The following is a 21,667-nucleotide window of genomic DNA, read 5'->3' as shown; positions in this document are numbered from 1 at the left end:
CAACATTGCCAGTCTTTTTCCTGGTTATTTTATTTATACCTTTCCAAGCCAAACTCAAAGGGGTGGACCTATTTAATCCACTAACAAACTGTTCCCATTCCTGTTGCCTAAGTTCTTCCTTTCTATTCCTTGCATTTGTTAGTGCAGCTTGGAACGTTCTGAGCAGGTCTGGGGTTCTACATTCACGGTATGCTTTACCAATCCTCCTAGCTGCATGTGTTAGATTGCACAGCTGTGGATCATTATAGTATTTACATTGGTTTTTATTGTTATTTATAGTGGAGGGTTTTTGTTTCCTATTCCTGCCCACTTGATCTGTGAGAACACTCTCAATAGTGGTAATTAAATCATCATTAAATTTTTGTGTGCCAATGGGCTCGTAATTCTTATACCATTGATCCAAGTGGTTAATAAAGTTGTCTCTGTGTTCTGGTTTGAGAATAAGTTTCCTCCTTCTGTATTTAGCTCCTTGATTGCTGGAGATGTGATCAAGATTGACAGTTGTTAGTCTTGGGAAGTGATCAGATAGAAGATCATCAACTATGACAGAGTCATGCATCGTATATGATGTATTAAATCCAAGACACAGATCTAGTATGCCACCATATATGTGAGTAGGCTCAGTAGTGCCCACAATTCGAACATTATCATGCTCATTTAGCAATCTCACTAGTTTAGTTCCATTGGTGTTTGTTATAGACCCACCAATATTCTTATGTCTGGCATTAAAATCTCCAAGAATGATGCCAGATAGAGAACATCCTATACAAGTGGTAAATACCACAGATTATATAATCAATACTCCTCCTCACAGGACTCAAAGAATGACTCTCCCGCAGAGGGTCCGGCGTTTTATTCATAAAGATGATTACCATCGACCCATGATATTGAGCAACTTACCTGATGAAGAAGATTGGGTACCACCAGAACCCTTCTATGTATACTGAGAAAATCATCGCCCCCAATTAGGGAGACATCTTATATAACTTTCTAATGTAAAAATTATGCTATTTACTATGGCTGGACACCACCTGTAAGAAGCCATTGTCACGAAATTCTATAAACTGGCCAGAAAATTATTGCCTTCCTTGTCGCATAAATATCCGTTGTGCAATCGCAAAAAAAAAAAAAAAAAAAAAAAAAAAAAAAAAAAAAAAAAAGCAATTGCAACTTGTATAATTACTACCAATTCAGAGTCATGTACTTATATATCTGTTATATCTATGTGACTCTGATGGGTTAGTATTATACCTCTTAAAGAATATCTTATCATTTCACGTACACTTTTTAAATTACACCAAAGTGGTTGGGCCACTTGCCTTTATATCCTACCTCTCACCCCCCTCCCACCCTTTTCCAATATTTCTATCCTTACCCATCCTTCTTCCTTACCCATCTCACCAAAGCTCTGGTCTGAACAAGCAAACAACCCGGATCGCCATGGCAGTGACCTTCATCGAAGACACTACGAGACTCCAAGCGAACATCAACCAAATCTTCGAATGGGCCACTCAAAGCAATATGAAGTTCAACGAGGAGAAATTTCAACTGCTCAGATAAGGAAAACTTAAAGAAATTAAAAATGTGCCAGGATATACCACAAATTCTAACCTTACAATAGAGCGGAAAAGTAATGTGAAGGACCTGGGAGTGATAATGTCAGACGATCTCGCCTTCAAAGACCACAACAATGTATCTACCTCATCCGCTAGGAAAATAATAGGATGAGAACCTTTAAACCTAGGGACGCCAAGCCCATGACGATTCTCTTCAAATCTCTTGTACTCTCTAGGTTGGAATACTGCTGTACACTAACTGCCCCCTTCAAGGCTGACAACATTGCAGACCTGGAGAGTGTACAAAGAACTTTCACGGCACACACAAGTGCGATAAGGCACCTAAACTACTGGGAACGGTTGAAGGTCCTTGATCTGTATTCCCTCGAACGCAGGCGAGAGAGATACATGATAATATACACTTGGAAGGTCCTGGAGGGATTGGTACCAAACCTGCACACGAAAATCACTCCACATGAAAGCAAAAGACTCGGCAGGAGATGCAACATTCCCCCGATGAAAAGCAGGGGCGCCAGGAGTACACTGAGAGACAACACAATAAGTGTCCGGGGCCCAAGACCGTTCAATTGCCGCCTCCCAGCATACATAAGGGGGATTACCAATATACCCCTGGCTGTCTTCAAGAAGGCACTGGACAGGCACTTAAAATCAGTGCCTGACCAACCGGGCTGTGATTCGTACGTCAGCTTGCGTGCGGCCAGTAGTAACAGCCTAGTTGATCAGACCCTGATCCACCATAAGGCCTGGTCTCAGACCGGACCGCGGGGGCGTTGACCCCCGAAACCCTCTCCATAATCTCCAGGCATACAAGCCTAGCTGACATCAATGACATACTACTACATGTATAGAAAGCATTTCGGGCAAATTAGGTCAGTTTTGTCCTAGGATGCGACCCACACCCAGGTACCCATTTTACTGATGGGTGAGCATGGACAGCAGGTGTCTTAAGGAAACACGTCTTAATGTTTTCCAGCCATACCGGGGATTCGATCATCGGACCTCTGTGTGAGCTGAGTGCCCTAGCGATCGAGCTACGGGACACCTAATCTACTGTATGTACCTCATCCTGATGACTGATTTAGGTGTGATGATCAGGATACGGTTAGCTTGTAAATGTTCCGTAAAGAGATTAGCTAGGATGACAGTGAGAGGCTGTTGTAGCGTGGGGACAGTTCGATCAGATCGACGAAATCTTGGCGTGAGACAGGAAGGCCAGGTCATCCACTGTCTTACGTTGTATGGCGTCAATAGCTTGGTCTACCACTACATTAGTGAATAGGGCAGTGACGTCAGAACTTGTGAGTAAGTAGAAGTCTTTCAAGCAGTTAAGGAGTCACCTGAGATTAAGGTCATATTAAAAAGGTGTTTGACCAGGGGCTTAGAGCTATGTGGGGTGCTGCCAGTCCAAGAAGTGATGGATCGGAGAAGTACGTTAGGTTTATGTTCTTTAGGTAATCGTTGAAGCCTAGTTGCTTTGAGGTTGGTAAGTAGAAGGTGTAGGAATTACCCTGATCATTTTTCTTTGGCATATTGCCATATTTGCCAAGAAGCTAATTTTTTTTTTTTATCCATTGATATTCAAGAATGGGAGAAAAGGTGGTGGTGTCACCAAATTTATCGAAAATTGTGTTGGAATAGTTCATACTATTGAGGATGATCACTCATCCTTTACGCCAAGGTGTTGAGAATATTCTGATTCAATGCAAAGTTTCTGTATGCATGGATGTAGATGACCAGACGGTTAGGTTCCGAAATGATTGCTGTGATTAACCCATGTATAAAACGTTTATGCAATATTCCGAGTCTCCAAAAGCAGTGAATGGTTTGTTACAGCTGTATCTAGACTGCTCTTGGGTCTTTGTATCTCCGTGGCGAACCTAAAGACCAAGGCTGTGTGCTTCAGCCTCGAAAACACTTGAGCGTGAGAGAGGACTGTTAGCGATGCCGTTTCTACTCGTGCTCTTCCATTTACTGTGTAGGCAGAGGTTAGAGTTTCGTAGTAAGGAGTATTTCTTCAGTAGGTTGGTGGTGGTGATGTTGCTCATTTATGTTCTCGGAGTTGCGTTGGTCGGGCTCAGGGAGAGTCGAGAGAACTAAGTGAAAGTTGTCTGTAGAGAATTGTTCTTAGCAGGAGAGAAGGGGTTTCTGGAGTCGACGGCGTGATGTGGGGCAGATCTTGGGCGACCATCTCATTTGTGTAATCACGTAGAAAACCAGAACGGTTATTGAAGCTTTGATCTTTGAAGATGAAAGCTCGTCTCAGTATAAAATGTCCTTAACTAATATTGTGTTTAACAAATGATGGAGCAAAACAATTGTTATGCCAAGATGCAGAAAATGTATTGTACAGTTATGAGTCTGTAACATTTATTAAAGGAAACGTTTCGACCCATGGCGAAACTTTTCTCTTAGTAAATGTTGTAACTGTGCATATGTTTTCTATGCGCCAGTGTCAAAAACGCGATGTGCCTTTGTAGTCGCTGCAACACCCTTGGCTATCTCACTAGTATTATTAACCTTTCCCTGTCCTTTTCCCCTACAAACATTAAAAATGACCCCGTGTCTCAGATGTCAAGTTGTTTGATTCATTAATAACACAAAAGATGTGTTTTACTCTGCATACAGGTAAACATTACTGTGTTTAGCACGGAGTGACAGTGTAGAGAGAAAAATATTAACTTTTAGCATTTAAGTTTTCCCGCTTTCCCCTTCAGGAAGATGTGACTTCTACATGGCTAAAGAGGCATACTTCCCACTTATTTTCTGCATCATCGCTCATAGAGGATTGCCTATTATGCCGGCCATAAATTACTGGTTAGTGTAAAGTTGTTTTTGTTTTGCTTATGTGTTACTGTGATATTTATAAACTATATTTAAAACATATTTATAAACATATTTCACTCAAAGAGGAAATGTTCATAAATTTTAGCGAGGTCATGATTATGATTTTACGTAAAGTGAACAACTCTGATTTTTAATTTGCTACGGTAGGAATCCTATTAGTGGAATGACACGAAAAGTAAAAAATTAGCCATGCATACAATATTCCTCTGCTAGGTTTTATTCCATTACCTTCATGAAAATAGGAACACTAGTGATGCTCAAGCTGTGGTAAACAACTAGAAAGTATGTCACAATACGTTGACTGGAAAAATTCACCAACCGCCCGCATTTAAGAGAGGAAGTTATGACGACGTTTCGCTCCGTCCCAGACCATTGTCAAATACTGTGGCCTCATTGTGACTTGACAGTAGCCCAGAAGTGGCCGAAACGTCGTCATAAGGTTCTAATTGCGCGTTTTTGGTGTATGGAAAGTGTTTGTATGTTGCAGGATCCAGGCCCTGGTTGAGCACAACCTATACAGTGAGTGGATTGGTAACGAACTTAAAAACGTGACGTCTTGTTTAAAGGCTCCCTCTACCATCACAGTGAACGAACCTTATAATATACATGGTCTGTGGGTAAGTTAACGCTAGTTTGTTAGTTAACTGTAGCTTTAAATAGCCACATGCAGTTGATAGGCCTCATACCTAACAAACTAACAGTAAGTGCTCTCAGGGTGTGTTCACTGTGCTGTGTGCTGGACTGTGCTTGTCAAGCTTGGTCTTCCTGTGTGAGCTCATGGTCCACGCTCGTCACCGCCGTAAACACTCACAACCCACAGAATGAAGGGCACAGTACGTGCGTGGCTACAACAATTCACAACATACCAACAATTTTGAGAAGAAATATTAAACATCGTTTCGGTTTATCATTGATAGTGGTTCAGTGTGGACAGAAACTTCGTCTAAACGTTCCTTTCAAATTTGTGAGTTGGATGTGAGACAGTACTTACAACCGAGTGAAGTTTCCAGGGTGGTAGTGGTAAGATAACATTAGAGCTGTTCGGATTTTTAACCCGGAGGGTTAGCCATTCAGGATAACCCAAGAAAGTTAGTGCGTCTTGTTTTATTTTTATAGGGGGTTCTTCAATTTTGTCCCCTTGATGCGACCCTGACCAGTCGATTAACACCCAGGTACCTACTTACTGCTAGGTGAACAGAGACAGCATTATTATTATTATTATTATTATAAAAAAGAAGCGCTAAACCACAAGGGCTATACAGCGCTACAGGGCAGGAAGGAACTGGGGATATCAGGTGGCAAAAGGGAGAGAGATAATTAGTAGGTTATGGAGAACAGCGCAGCAGTGGATAGTGCATGGGTAGAGGGTAGCAAGAGATTGAGGTAGAAAGGGCTGAGGGGAGTGCGAAAGGTATCGTCATCAGAGTTTGTGACGTAAGTCAGTTGTCAAGAAGTCAATGAGAGAGTCAGGATTACAGGAGGGTCCATCAGCAAGAAGGGAAGGTAAAGAGAGAGTAGTAGATTGGAGACGACGTTGGAGGTAAATTCTGCGTGCTCGTTGATAGAGAGGGCAGTCTAACAGAATGTGGCTAACCGATACTGGAACCTGGCACGTCTCACAGAGAGGGACAGGGTGCCTCTCCATGAGATACCCATGAGTAAGACGAGTGTGGCCAATGCGAAGACGGGAGAGAGTAGTCTCCCAACCTCGACACTGATGACAAGAGGACAGCCAGTAATCTATACTCGGTTTAATAGAATGAAGTTTGCTACCGAGTAGATTAGATCAACGTTGTTGCCAATGGGTGTGAAGGTGGGTAGCTATTACAGCAAAATAGTCCGTAAGTGGAACACCTCTATATGAAACTGGTAGGCCATGTACTGCTGACCGCGCAGCAGTGTCTGCCTGTTCATTGCTCTGTACACCAACTTGACCAGGGACCCAACAAAAAACAATATCTTTATGCTTGGTAGAGATACGGCGTAGCCAAAGTTGGATACGGAGGACTATGGGTTGAGGGGTATCAAATTTTTGTATAGCCTGTAGAGCACTAAGGGAGTCTGAGACAACCACAAATGATGACACAGGCATAGATGCAATACAGATAAGTGCTGTAAGAATGGCATACAATTCAGCTGTAAAAATGCTAGCCGAGGATAGTAAATGTCCTCGCACGACACTGTCCTGAAACACTGCTGCAAATCCGACGCCATCAGAAGACAGAGCCATCTGTGTACACTGCGATGGCATGAGAATGAGAGCGTAAGTGGTCAAGAAAAAGAGAGCAGGAAGCTACCATAGGCAGTTGGGCTTTCGCGCAAGGGAGTAAAAAAGAACAAACTCGAACAGCTGGAACTTCCCAGGGGGGGGGGGGCAGGGAAAAGTGAGATGCTACAAGAACATAGAAAGGTGGCAACTGAAGGGAAGGCAAGAGCGAATGTAGGCGAAGAGAAAAGGGACGGAACAAACTGGGGCGACGTACAAATAATGTCTACTAACATCGGTGACTATTGCATTTATCTGAATGTAACTAATTATGTACATAACAGTGAATGATAACAAAGATAATTATTATTTATCAATGTTACATAGACAAGTAGGAATTTGGGACAGCTAGGTCGCAAAAATGTCCCCCTTCGATACCTTCCACTGTCATAACCACAAGTTGCTCTGGACCTATTAATTATATGAAATATACATACACCAGGAATACTGGTAAATATATAAATTTGTGAACTGTATATTAAAAAATGATTATATATAAATTCACATATACATAACAGAAGGAAAATATATCTTAATATCACTCACCAATATGACTGGATATTAAGTTGTATCATACTCAGAAAAACCTCACTAACTAAATTTATGAAAACACTGGCCAGAATTATACACAAATCTAGAGAGCTTATCTGAGGTTCCTGGAGCTGTCTTGTCCAGTCGTCTAATATCTCAAGTTATGCAGGAATGCACATCCAACAATTTCGCCTCCTATTTGAGAGGTGTCAGTCCAATTTTAACCTCTAGAGCATGAAAAATTCTTGCTATTATATTAACGTTGTATCCAATTCTAAACCAAGATGGCGAGTCCCGTCTGTGCAGACGCAGGCTTTCCGTTTTCTTTGACAAATATTATTAAATATAGTATGGCCATCTATTCACATATAAATACTGAATTTCTGGAAAATATATACAGTATTTTCCACACTGCGGTCGGCTGGAGTTTGTTGCTAAACGGCTCAAATTGCTCATTTGACAATGGTGGAGGACCTGGGTACATATAGGATCTGGCATCCACACGGCAACATATTACACAAGATTTAATCACCCTTTTTACACTTTGCCGTCCTTGTGGAATCCAGAAAGTTTCCCTAATACAATTTAAGGTATCTTGTACCCCATGCATTACATTTTTATGGACATTTAGTACAATTAAATTTGTTAGATGATAAGTTTTTTGGCAGTAAGATAGGGTGTTTAGCATAATCACCCAATTCAGCATTTTGTAACCTACCTCTGCACCTAATTACATTGTTCTCTAAATACAGCCCCAATTTCTCTTATTATGGAACCTTTCACAATTTTTCTTTCCATCATCAATTTAATCTCATTTCCATAGATTTCCTCCTGTACCCTCTTTATCCAATATTCAAGAGGATATAAAAACTTAAATGAAACATTCATATTGTTTAGAAATTTAAACACCAACTTAGTTACATTGATTAGTTTGGGTAAAGAAGAATACCTATTTATATCAATGGCTAAGGAAGGACAAACTATTGGAGCGGTTGTCACAGTAATTTCAACAGGAGCAATATATGCCTTTTGTACAGGCCGATTAGCTTTATTTACCAGCCAGCTCGGTCCTTTAAACCATGATACAGCATTTACAAATTTAGCATAAGGTAAACCTCGAGACAAGAAATTGGCTGGATTCTCCTCACCAGGTATATGATTAAATGTTAACATATGCTGACCCAAACTATTATACTTCTCTTGCATCAGATTAATTTCAGCGACTCTGTTTTGTACATACACAATTTTACTGTTTCCCTTATGAATCCATTGTAAAGATACCTCATTATCAGACCAAATTACAGTGTCGCTAATATTTATCTCCTGCAACTTATTTCTTATATAATTAGCTAATTTGACACCTACATAAATGGCTGTTAATTTCAACTGAGGTAAAGTACGTGATTTAATTGGAGACACTTTAGCCTTAGACATAACAAGAGAAATAAGACTATTACATTGAAGATAAGCAACTGCTCCATATGCCAATTTTGAAGCATCACAAAAAAATGTGGAGTACATTTTTCCCATTTGGATTGGCCACCTGGCATGGGAACTCCATCATTGGAATTTTTATATAATCACCAATTAATTCATCCCCCCTGTTAATGAATTCCTCAGGTAGAATTTCATCCCAAGCACATTTAAGTTTCCATGCTTCCTGAATTAATAATTTCCCTCTTATAGTAAGGGGTGACACTAAACCTAGTGGATCAAAACATTTGGAAACTTCAGCAAGCAAAACTCTCTTAGTTAATTTATTGGGCATACTGTAATTATTAGGTTTTAACATTAACAAATCTCTCTCAGTATCCCAATTTAAACCCAATACATTACTACATTTTGACACTTCATCTCCAGGGTAATCTTTACTTATTTTGTCCTTCAATTTGGACGAATTACTATTCCATTCTCTCAGAGGCATATTTGCACTTTGCATTATTTTATTAGCCTCTCCGTAAGTCATTAACAGTTCCTCTTCAGTTGACGTCACACCCAGGAAATTGTCCACATAAAATTGTTTGCCCATTACTTTACTCAATGGACTTCCCATACATTTAAGGTGTGCATTTATCGTTGCTTGAAGTAGGAACGGACTGGAAGTAGCACCAAATAATGCGCTCCTAAAGCGAAAGGTTTTCAGAGGGCTAAGTAGGTCACTAGGATTCTCAAGCCATAAGAATCGGGTACAATCCCGGTCAGCCTCTTGTAAACCCACTCTTAGGAAAGCTTTACTTATGTCAGCTGTAAAGGCATAATTTTTCATCCTGAAATTTAATAAGATATCTCCTAATTTTTCCGTCAACGACGGACCTGTCATCAAACAGTCATTTAAATTAGGTACATTTTTGTTACTCCTGGCACTACAATTAAACACAATCCTCAAAGGAGTGGTCTTAGAATCCTTCTTCACTCTGTGATGTGGTAAATAGTGACCATAAATTTTGGCTTGCTCAGGAGGTACCTCTTCTATAAATTTATTAATTAACTGCTCAGCAATTATATCATTATAGGCAGTTAACAATTCTGGTGTCTTACTCAGTTCGCGGAGCTGAGCCTTTAATTGTCCATATGCCATTCTGTAATTAGTGGGCAATTCTGGATGGTTCAGTCTCCACGGAAGTCGTACCCAGTATTGTCCAGATTCAAATTTTACATCTCTCAGGTATTGTTCTTGAGTAAAAGAATCGTCTGGACTTTCTTCATTTACGTTTATTCCAATGCTGTCTAATTCCCACAATTTATGCACTGGCTCAACACCATCGTCTATGAAAGAATTATACTGGGGCACGACTTCATGAGTAAGACACACAGTTATGGTATTTGTAGTTTCCTCTAGTCATAAATTATTATTACGAGGAATCCTACCGTACATTACATGGCCTCCTGCAGTCTTCAAAAGGGTGACACCACATTTCTTTACCATACCCTTTACAAAGGAGGCATAATAGTCACTACCTATCAAAATATTTATTGGGCCTACAGAATCATCACTTACACCAGAAGGTGCTAAATTTACATTATGTGAGAGTCTTTCTGTAGCTTTACTAAGCCCTACTGTAGATATTTTCTCTGGAAGTCTATCTACGATTACTGCATTAACACGTTTTTTCTCATTGCCCAACCTGACAGTTACATAAACAGTGTCATACAATTGAGCTCTTTTATCTGAGAGAAAACCAGATAATTTTAAAGTTGTGGGATCTCCCATCTGTACTTTCATACCATCAAGACATTTACGTTTTATGAAAGTACGCTGGGATCCCTGGTCCAATAATGCAGTTACATTTTTTGATTTATGCCTTTTATCATCAATTTTTACCTGTAACACAGGTAAGGCTACTTCAGCAAAACCATCATTATTAACATTAGCAGCAATTTTTACATTAGCTACTGTTGTGTCAGGATTGTCAACATTATCATTATTATCAACATTATCATATAGACCTTTACACATGACTATATGGTGTTTTCCTTTGTGACATTGATAACAGAAGTTTAATTTGGCATAACAATCCTTTACATTGTGATTACCTAAACATCTGATACATCTGTCAAGTTCCTCCAATCTTTCAACTTTATCATTCCATGAATTGTATGCATTGCAATTCTTAGAAAAATGAGTACCCTTGCAGAAAAGACAATCTCTCCTTTCTTTGACTGGTTTCTTATTAACTGGGCTACTCTTAGGAGGGTACTTATTCTTCTTACCTTGTGGAGAATCATTATTTCTGATTCCTGCTCCTTGATATGCCCCTATGTAACTCCTTTTAGGAAATGAATTTTGATTATTAACATTGGGATAATTTTTCCCTTTGTGAAACTTGACAGATACCTCAGAGTTATCATGTGTTGCATCTTTAAAATGAGTTAGTTGGCTGGTCTGCAACTGAACAATTAATTCTTGTAGACCTAGTCTTATTTCCTCCAGACCAAAATAACCCTTGTGATATTTATTCGAGATCCATTCAAGTGTTTTACAGCTTAATTTATTCTGTACCATGGCACTCAATAACCAGTCTGATTCCTTTAGATTATATTTATTACTTAAAGTTTTGAGAGTGCTCTCCAGTTTAACTCTAAACTGCTGTAAACCTTTGTAAGTGTGATCTGGGGATTTTAAATTAATAATGATATTCACTAGATTCAACCTACTTTGTTCTATATTACCATAAGTGACCTTCAACAAGTCAACTGCTTCCTTGTAAGAGTCATTTACATTGGGAAAGGCTTGTATGAGTATGTGAGCATCTCCTCTTACCTGTCCTTTGAGGTAAAATAATTTAGTTACACAGGCTAGGTCACTCCTGTCATGCACAGCTGCTTTAAAATTTGACCAAAATTCCTCCCAGTTTTCACCAGGATTAAACACAGGTAAACATAGGTCTGGGAGTTTGGGCAAAGACATATTATTTGTTGGAGCAGACTGATTAACTGCCTGGTTTACACATTTTAATTTATTCAAGGCCTGACTTTTACAAGAAAGAATATTTTCTTCTAATTCATAATACTGATTAATCATGAGATCTACTTCAGTCTCATCTACACAGTTTACTAACAAATCTCCTTCATATTTGTTGTAATATAATTTGTATGAATCATATCTATTACCTAAAGCATCTAAATACAATTTTAAATCATCAGTATTCACAGTTTCTTGATTCATTAATTCCAAACATTTATTATATGCCTTGGTTACATGACCCTTTCTAGCTTGCAATGACGCTTTCTTTGCTCTATATTCCATATGTTTGTCTTCTATATTAATTTTCTCATTTTCAGCCATGATGCAATGTATTAAATTCAACTTAATAACACTGAGTATGTACTAAATTATGCACTTTATAAAGTTAAATAGTACAACTTACCTTTAAATAAATTATAGCTACTTGAGCTTAGCAATTACATGTATAATATAAATTTTAAATGTACATTAATACAAACTTGGCTCATCAAAATTAATATTATACAAATTAATAAATCCTTGCCAGAATTTGGCATAGCAAAATTAATATACACATTAATAATTAGCTACACATGACTTATCAATTACACATACACTGATATAAATCTTGGTCAGAATTTTTTATCAAATTAATATTATACAATTAATATAAACTTAGCCAGACTTGACTTATCCAAATTAATATTGTAATAATTATAATCCACTACACATTAAGTAAATTTGTGAACTTAACATCCACCTCCTTCTGTCATTTCATATATAATTATTAAGTAATTAACTAATTAATGACTTCACTAATTACATCCGGTTTGAAGGACCAACGGACACATTAAATGTGGAAAATTGCATTTATCTGAATGTAACTAATTATGTACATAGCAGTAAATGATAACAAAGATAATTATTATTTATCAATGTTACATAGACAAGTAGGAATTTGGGACACCTAAGTCGCAAAAAATGTCCCCCTTCGATACCTACCACTGTCATAACCACAAGTTGCTCTGGACTTATTAATTAAATGAAATATGCATACACCAGGAATACTGGTAAATATATAAATTTGTGGGCTGTATATTAAAAAATGATTATATATAAATTCACATATACATAACAGAAGGAAAATATATCTTAATATCACTTACCAATTTGACTGGATATTAAGTTGTATCATACTCAGAAAAACCTCACTAACTAAATTTATGAAAACACTGGCCAGAATTATACACAAATCTAGAGAGCTTATCTGAGGCTCCTGGAGCTGTCTTGTCCAGTCGTCTGATATCTCAAGTTATGCAGGAATGCACATCCAACAATTTTGCATCCTATTTGAGAGGTGTCAGTCCAATTTTAACCTCTAGAGCACGAAAAATTCTTCCCATTATATTAACGTTGTATCCAATTCAAAACCAAGATGGCGAGTCCTGTCTGCGCAGACGCAGGCTTTCCGTTTTCTATGACAAATATTATTAAATAAAGTATGGCCATCTATTTACATATAAATACTGAATTTCTGGAAAATATATACAGTATTTTCCACAATAGTAACGAAGGCAATGGGCATCACGGCGATCGGACAAGGATGGAATATTCGCTGCTGCATAGAGGCTCTCAACAGGGGAAGAGCGAAAAGCACCAAGGCACAAACGTAATCCCTGGTGATGGATGGGATTAAAGCTCGAGAGATTAGTAGGAGAGGCCGCTGAATAGATCTGATCACCATAATCGAGTTTCGATAAAATGAGGGCTGAATGTAGGCGAAGGAGAGTTCGACGATCAGCTCCCCATGAAAGATGAACAAGGGTTTTAAGAATGTTCAGCCGGTTGTGACAAGTTGCCTTCAGAGAGGTAATGTGAGGTTTCCAGGATAACCTACTGTCAAAGAGAAGGCCTAGAAACCTGACTGTATCACGTTCAGGGATACATGAGCCATAGAGGTACAACGGATGATCGGAGATGACAGAGCGTCTAGTGAAAGTAATTTGGTGAGTTTTGGTACTGGAAAATTTAAACCCATGCGTGGTGGCCCAATTGGAAACACGGTCGACCGCATGCTGGAGAGAAACTAATGAGGTGAAAATCAGGCCTACACAAGCTATAGCGAAGTCATCAACATAGAGTGATGACCAAATATTGGATGGAAGAATAGAGGCCAAATCATTTATAGCAAGGAGAAGAGTGTGCTCAGAACACATCCCTGGGGGACAGCAGGTGTAAGGAAATATGCCCAGCATTTCCACCCATGCCAGGGAATTGAACCACGGCGAGTGATGGTGGTGGTGGTGGAAACAACCAGTTCACCACCCTCTCGTCCATTGTATTTACATAATTTAGTAATTAGAGGTTTAACAGTTACATATTTAGTGTGTACGAAATTTTGTTTCGTTGTAGATTATAGTGATGAAACTTGCTGATTTCATAAAGTCTAAAATTAACCCGCTGTTGAGTATTACAATAACATTTACTAGAGAATGATTTTTTGACATTAAAGTTCAATCATTATGTGTATTATTTAACTTACTAATTAGGCTACATTCTGCCTGTGTACCTTAAGAATTTATAGACGTAGACTCCCGTGTATCCTGGAATATTTTGTTAATAGGATATTACTCCTGCAGTCACAGCTCAATTTAACTTAGCCAGGATACATCAGTGTACACATTTCCGAAAATGTAACACAGTATAATATATTAAATATTTCTGAAGGAGCAGAAGAGCTATTTTATTTCTTTCCAAATATAATTTTTTGTTATATTTTATTTAAAATACAGTATACATTATACATGGAAGCAAACATATTTCACTAAACCAATCGACATGGAACAACAAATTAAAGTACAACATACGTATACACAATCCAAAAAGAAAAAAGGAACACTTCACACAGGTGTACCAACAACATATCCAGATAACCTACTCCAGCACACTTATACATCTCATGCCAAGTTTTATATACAAAACAATTCTTAAAGGTAAAAACCTCACCACATACCATTAAAACCTATACATCCCCAGTCCCCAGCAAAGGTACATTTATGAAGTCGTATATATGTGCTCTGGAAGTAAAAAGGTACCCCTCCCCCTCATCAAATACCAACAAAACATTGACATACTATAAGAGCGCAGGATACTACTTGCTCTAAGTAACAATTATGAAAACTTTGCCTAGCATACAAGGATAATATATTCTATATCTCACCACGGGTGCAATCCACCCAAGACTTCTTCATACACTATATACCCTATACCAGTATTAATACATGATACACTGCTACTTGAACTCATATGCATACCTGATCCAACAAAGTCAACTAAAATTGTGTATTTACACAAATTCAATATACATTTTTGTATTACCTTACAGATACTCTTACATGTGACTTGAAACATTAAAATAGCAAAGGGAAACCAACAGCGTGTACTTAAAATATATAACACTACCCTGCACATAGTGTAACACGACATGTACTATGTAGTCTTAACCAGGCCTCTGAAACATTATATGTTAGGCCTTATGTGCCAAAATACAATCTCACATAATATTAAATACTGTACCACGTTGCTCATTACAGCTATTTACACTTCCGATATACAGAAATTGTCTCACAGAATGCTTCCTACAAGAAGAGAAACCCCGGACTTTGTATCACAGCATATTCTAAACAGTCATATGGCATACCTTAGTAACACCACGTAGTATGTGCTTTCTATAACATCTTTGAAGACACTCTCACAATAACGAACAGTCATTCTCACACACACAATTACTGTAAGATTCTACCCTTTCACTCACCTTATATACACACAATGATGTAGTGCTCCAATACATTACGTACATGTACTATCCAAAATCTTCACAACATAAAGGGAACATCGATACCTCAAAGGCAATGGGACCGGACAACATCTCTCCATGGGTCCTTAGAGAGGGAGCAGATATGTTGTGCGTACCACTTACCACAATCTTTAACACATCCCTGGAAACTGGGCAACTACCTGAGGTATGGAAGACGGCAAATGTAGTTCCCATTTTCAAAAAAGGAGACAGAAAAGAGGCACTAAACTATAGACCTGTGTCATTGACGTGTATAGTATGCAAAATTATGGAGAAGATTATCAGGAGGAGAGTGGTGGAGCACCTGGAACGGAACAGGAGTATAAATGCCAACCAGCACGGATTCACGGAAGGCAAATCCTGTGTCACAAACCTTCTGGAGTTTTATGATAAAATAACAGAAGTAAGACAAGAGAGAGAGGGGTGGGTTGATTGCATCTTCTTGGACTGCAAGAAGGCCTTTGACACAGTTCCTCACAAGAGATTAGTGCAGAAGCTAGAGCATCAGGCGCATATAACAGGAAGGGCACTGCAATGGATCAGAGAATACCTGACAGGGAGGCAACAACGAGTCATGGTACGTAATGATGTATCACACTGGGCACCTGTGACGAGGGGGGTCCCACAGGGGTCGGTCCTAGGACCAGTGCTATTTTTGGTATATGTGAACGACATGACGGAAGGGTTAGACTCAGAAGTGTCCCTGTTTGCAGATGATGTGAAGTTAATGAGGAGAATTAAATCTGATGAGGACCAGGCAGGACTTCAAAGAGACCTGGACAGACTGGACACCTGGTCCAGCAAATGGCTTCTCGAATTTAATCCTGCCAAATGCAAAGTCATGAAGATAGGGGAAGGGCACAGAAGACCACAGACAGAGTATAGGCTAGGTGGCCAAAGACTGCAAACCTCACTCAAGGAGAAAGATCTTGGGGTGAGTATAACACCGAGCATGTCTCCGGAAGCACACATCAATCAGATAACTGCTGCAGCATATGGGCGCCTGGCAAACCTGAGAACAGCATTCCGATACCTTAGTAAGGAATCATTCAAGACACTGTACACCGTGTATGTCAGGCCCATACTGGAGTATGCAGCACCTGTTTGGAACCCGCACTTGATAAAGCACGTCAAGAAACTAGAGAAAGTACAAAGGTTTGCAACAAGGTTAGTTCCAGAGCTAAGGGGAATGTCCTATGAAGAAAGATTAAGGGAAATCGGCCTGACGACACTGGAGGACAGGAGGGTCAGGGGAGACATGATAACGACATATAAAATACTGCGTGGAATAGACAAGGTGGACAAGGACAGGATGTTCCAGGGAGGGGACACAGAAACAAGAGGCCACAATTGGAAGTTGAAGACACAAATGAGTCAGAGAGATAGTAGGAAGTATTTCTTCAGTCATAGAGTTGTAAGGCAGTGGAATAGCCTAGAAAATGACGTAGTGGAGGCAGGAACCATACACAGTTTTAAGACGAGGTTTGATAAAGCTCATGGAGCGGGGAGAGAGAGGGTCTAGTAGCAACCGGTGAAGAGGCGGGGCCAGGAGCTAGGACTCGACCCCTGCAACCACAAATAGGTGAGTACAAATAGGTGAGTACATTCAAAGTTTATTCTCTATAAGGATTACAATGCTGAGTTTACAGAAATTTGGTTATTGTTTGGTTTACATGTAGTAAAATTGTGATTACAGAGTGTACCACTAGAACGCTTAGCATGGCTAGGCATTTCGGGCATACTTAGTTTTATTCTTAATTGTAAAATATTACAAATTATGAGGTAAGTTGGTATTATGGCTAAGTGACTAAATACTAGTTTGTGAGTTTAGCAATGTGAATGCTTTTGTTTTGGCACAGTACATAGTTTCAGTATTGGAGTATCACAGGATTCATTATTTTAAGACTGAGATTAATATTTCTGTTTATGGTCAATTGAGTGAGTGAGTGTAAGTGTGAACCACCAGGTGGTATTCGTGTAGTTAGTTGATGGGGTGTATCAGGGAGATAAGATGTTTTCTAATGGTAGTTTTGAAGGTGATGAATGTGTCTGCAGTTCTAGAGTTGTCAGGTAGGGTATTCCAGATTTTAGGGCCTTTGACATACATTGAATTTTTGTAAAGGTTTAGTCGGACACGGGGAATGTCGTAGAGATGTTTATGTCTGGTGTTATGCCTGTGGGTTCTGTCACAACCATCAAGAAAGCGTTTTAGGTCAAGGTTGATATTAGAGTTTAAGGCCCTGTAGATGTAGATTGCACAGTAGTAAGTGTGGATGTACTGAACTGGGAGTAAGTTTAGATCTATGAAGAGTGGGGGGGTGTGTTGCCAGGGATGGGATTTAGTGATTATTCTTACTGCAGCTTTTTGTTGGGTTATTATTGGCTTTAGGTGTGTTGCTGCAGTTGATCCCCAAGCACAAATAGCATAGGTGAGGTATGGATAAATAAGTGAGTGGTATAGTGTGAGAAGGGCATTTTGCGGCACGTAGTATCGTATCTTGGAGAGGATCCCAACCGTTTTGGATACTTTTTTGGCTATATGCTGGATATGGGTGCTGAAATTCAGGTTGTTGTCAAGGTATAAGCCTAGGAATTTTCCCCCATTATTTCTGGTAATTAGAGTGTTGTCAATCTTAATGTTAATTTGTGCATCTCCTGCTCTGCTACCAAACATAATATAGTAGGTTTTGTCAGTGTTAAGCGTAAGTTTATTGGCTGTCATCCAAGTCGATATTTTAATCAGCTCCTCATTCACAATGGTGTTGAGGGTGGCAAGATTAGGGTGAGAGATGACATAAGTCGTGTCATCAGCAAAGAGAATGGGTTTCAGGTGTTGGGATACGTTTGGAAGATCATTGATGTATATGAGGAAGAGCAGGGGACCAAGGACACTTCCCTGCGGAACTCCAGTATCAAGTGGCCGTGTTGCTGATGCTGTGTCTTTAATGGTGACGTACTGATACCTATTAGTAATGTAAGATGTGAAATAAGCAAGCGCATGGCCTCTTATACCGTAGTGATCAAGTTTGTGGAGTAGGATGTCGTGGTCTACTGTGTCAAAAGCTTTTCTTAGGTCAATAAAAATTCCTAGTGGATATTCCTTATTTTCCAATGCTGTGTAAAGCAGATCTAGCATTTTTATGATTGCATCATTAGTGCTTTTATTTTTCCTGAATCCAAACTGGCAGGGGTTGAGTATGTTTTGAGCCGTTATAAATGAATACAGTCTCCTGTGCACGAGTTTCTCAAAGATTTTGGATAGCAATGGTAAGTTAGGGCAATATTCTTGTTTTTTTTCAGTTTGTGGGTCCCTAGAATCTGAGAGAGTGTTTTCCATGTCTTTTTTATATCCCCTCTTGTGTCAGTGAATCTACTGGAGTAGTATAGTTGTTTGGCTTTCTTTATTACTTTGGTGAGGACTGATGAATAGTGTTTAAGAATATCTTTGTGTATTAAGCCCTGTCTATATTGCTTTTCATATTGGTGTTTCTTATCAATGGATTTCAGAATGGTGCTGGTTAGCCATGGGCAACCAAGCCGTTTGTTTGTGATCTGTTTTGTTTTTATAGGACAATGTTTGTTGTATAGTCTAAGTAATTTGTTAAGAAAAATGTCTGTCCAGTCATCAATACCATTGGCCTTGGAGAATTCTGTAGGCCAATCAACAGTCTCTAGGTCAGCTGTGAACTTCCTTACTGAGGCCTCGTCATGGAGTCTAAATGAGACTTTGTTGTATTCAAGTGGTGGTTTACTAATGTTTGTCAGGAGGAAGGTAGGGTAGTGGTCTGTAGTGCTATCTGTGATTATCCCTGATTTAAGGGGGGCTAGTATGTTGGTCCATATGTGGTCTATTACGGTTGCACTTGTCTCAGTGAGCCTGGTTGGTTTAGTTATTGTTGGTATGAGAAGTGTGTTGTTCATATTGTTGATGAAATCAGTTACAGGCTGATCATCTAGTAAGCCAAGGTTGATGTTGAAGTCTCCAGCTAAGAGAAGGTGGTGCTTATTCATTTGTCTGTTTGTTTTTAGTGACTTTAATTTCTCACTGAAATTTGGGATGTTTGTGTGAGGTATCCGGTAAATGGCACCGATTGTTATAGGCGTCTTAAGGTTTTTTACAGTAAAATTAGCAAAAATGTATTCCCCATATTCATCACTAAAGCAAGTGGTGATAAGACAAGATAATTGGTTAGAGTAATAGATTGCAATACCACCCCCAACTTGGTTTGTTCTGCAGTTGTGAATTGCTGTGTATCCTGGTAGAGGGTAGATATCTATTGTGTCCTGCTTAAGCCAGGTCTCAGTAAGAATAATGCAGGAGAAGGGTGTCTTTAGTGATTCAAGGAGTGCTAGGAGGTCATCATAGTGTTTGCTTAAGGACCTGATGTTGTAGTTAAGTACTGATAGACTTTTAGCATTGTTTAGGATAGTGGTGGCTTGTGATGCTGTGTAATAAAGGCAGTTACTTTCCAATAGGTTTTGATTGGGTGTCAGATTATGGAGGTTTAGATCAGGGTCAACGTGATCAATCATCTTCTAGGTTTAAATTATGGTTATTTATATCCTGAGTTGTGTGTTGAGTTCTACTACTGATATCTGTAGTGGTAGGAAGTTTGGACAAGTATATAGCTAGAGTATTTTGGTAATGTAGGGTATAGTCACTACTACACATAATGAAGTTGATGTTGTCTATGTGTTGTGCTGGAATGAACTAAAGTACAACTAGGTATAAACTAGTAATATAAAAATACAAATTAAAAATAGAACAAGACTCTCACTTGTAATTACACTAAGGTCTAATAATGACTTGTGGAGTCTATGTTTTGAGCTAGAGTGAGCTAAAGTACAATAGGTTTAATCTAATAATATAAAAGTACAAATTAAAAATAGCACTAGTCTCTCACTAGTAATTGCACTATGGTCTAATATAGTGAGTTTGGTATTGACTATGTCTTGAGGTAGAATGAGCTATGGTACAACTGAATTTAATCTAATAATATAAAAATACAAATTAAAAATAGCACCAGTCTCTCACTAGTAATTGCACTATGGTCTAATATAGTGAATTTGGTATTGACTATGTATTGAGCTAGAAAGAGCTATAGTACAACAACTTTAGTCTAATAATATAAAAATACAAATTACAAATAGCACCAGTCTCTCACTAGTAATTGCACTATGGTCTAATATAGTGAATTTGGTATTGACTATGTATTGAGCTAGAAAGAGCTATAGTACAACAACTTTAGTCTAATAATATAAAAATACAAATTAAAAATAGCACCAGTCTCTCACTAGTAATTGCACTATGGTCTAATATAGTGAATTGGTATTGACTATGTATTGAGCTAGAAAGAGCTATAGTACAACTAGGTTTAGTCTAATAGTATAAAAATACAAATTACAAATAGCACCAGTCTCTCACTAGTAATTGCACTATGGTCTAGTATAGTGAATTTGTTATTGACTATGTATTGAGCTAGAATGAGCTAGAGTAAAACTGTGATTAATCTAATAATATAATAAAGGAACAAGACTCTCAATTGTAATTGCACTAAGGTCTTATATAAGTTATTTACAAGAATTAGAGTATAATTAGATTTAAATTGACAGGATAAAATACACAAATTAAGGTAGCAAAATAATAATAAAAAAAAAAAAAATACCACCACCCACACCACACTCGCTACACAGGAAAAGCATAAATGTATCAGTACAAATCCAATCACACACTTTAAAAACCATCCACACATCCCCACTCAAGAAACTAGCCCGTCGTTACCCCTTACTTTACACTTAAATCCCGCAAATCCTTCAACTTAAAACTCTGGTATCCCTCAGTAAACGCTGTCTCCCACCTTCCCCCATAAAGATCCCTATTGCGACTTACCTAAACTTGCCTGTTGCCTTCCCTATTGCCTTACCTAAACTTGCACCAGACAAAGCGTGCAAAATCTCACTTTCCGTGATCGGACCTTCTAATGTACCATCAATCTGTACCATCAATCTCACATTGCACAAAACCTCCCATTTCCTTTAAAGCCTCATCTCGAATACCTACATTTTGTGTATATGACCTAAACTATGCATCTAGATATCCACTCATACCCTCAGTCGTCACTAATACCTGCCCCTCCCTATACCCTTCC

At 38.7% G+C, this 21,667-nt stretch overlaps 1 protein-coding gene across 1 annotated transcript in view; it reads left to right on the top strand.

Annotated features, from left to right (window-relative positions):
* The window catches only part of LOC128695944 (probable glutamate receptor), a 33,688-nt gene extending 18,612 nt beyond the window's left edge, over nucleotides 1-15,076 (top strand). The window contains exons 6-10 of the mRNA XM_070092822.1: nucleotides 4,292-4,391; nucleotides 4,909-5,038; nucleotides 5,136-5,225; nucleotides 7,672-7,723; nucleotides 15,048-15,076. Of these exons, the coding sequence (XP_069948923.1) occupies nucleotides 4,292-4,391; nucleotides 4,909-5,038; nucleotides 5,136-5,225; nucleotides 7,672-7,723; nucleotides 15,048-15,076 (401 nt within the window). The remainder of the gene's footprint in view (nucleotides 1-4,291; nucleotides 4,392-4,908; nucleotides 5,039-5,135; nucleotides 5,226-7,671; nucleotides 7,724-15,047) is intronic.
* The last annotated feature ends 6,591 nt before the right edge of the window (nucleotides 15,077-21,667 follow it).

The sequence above is a fragment of the Cherax quadricarinatus genome, chromosome 41 (assembly GCF_038502225.1).
Source record: "Cherax quadricarinatus isolate ZL_2023a chromosome 41, ASM3850222v1, whole genome shotgun sequence".
Lineage (NCBI taxonomy): Eukaryota > Metazoa > Arthropoda > Malacostraca > Decapoda > Parastacidae > Cherax > Cherax quadricarinatus.
Note: the sequence above shows the minus strand (reverse complement) of the source record. Positions and strands in the feature narration are given on the sequence as shown.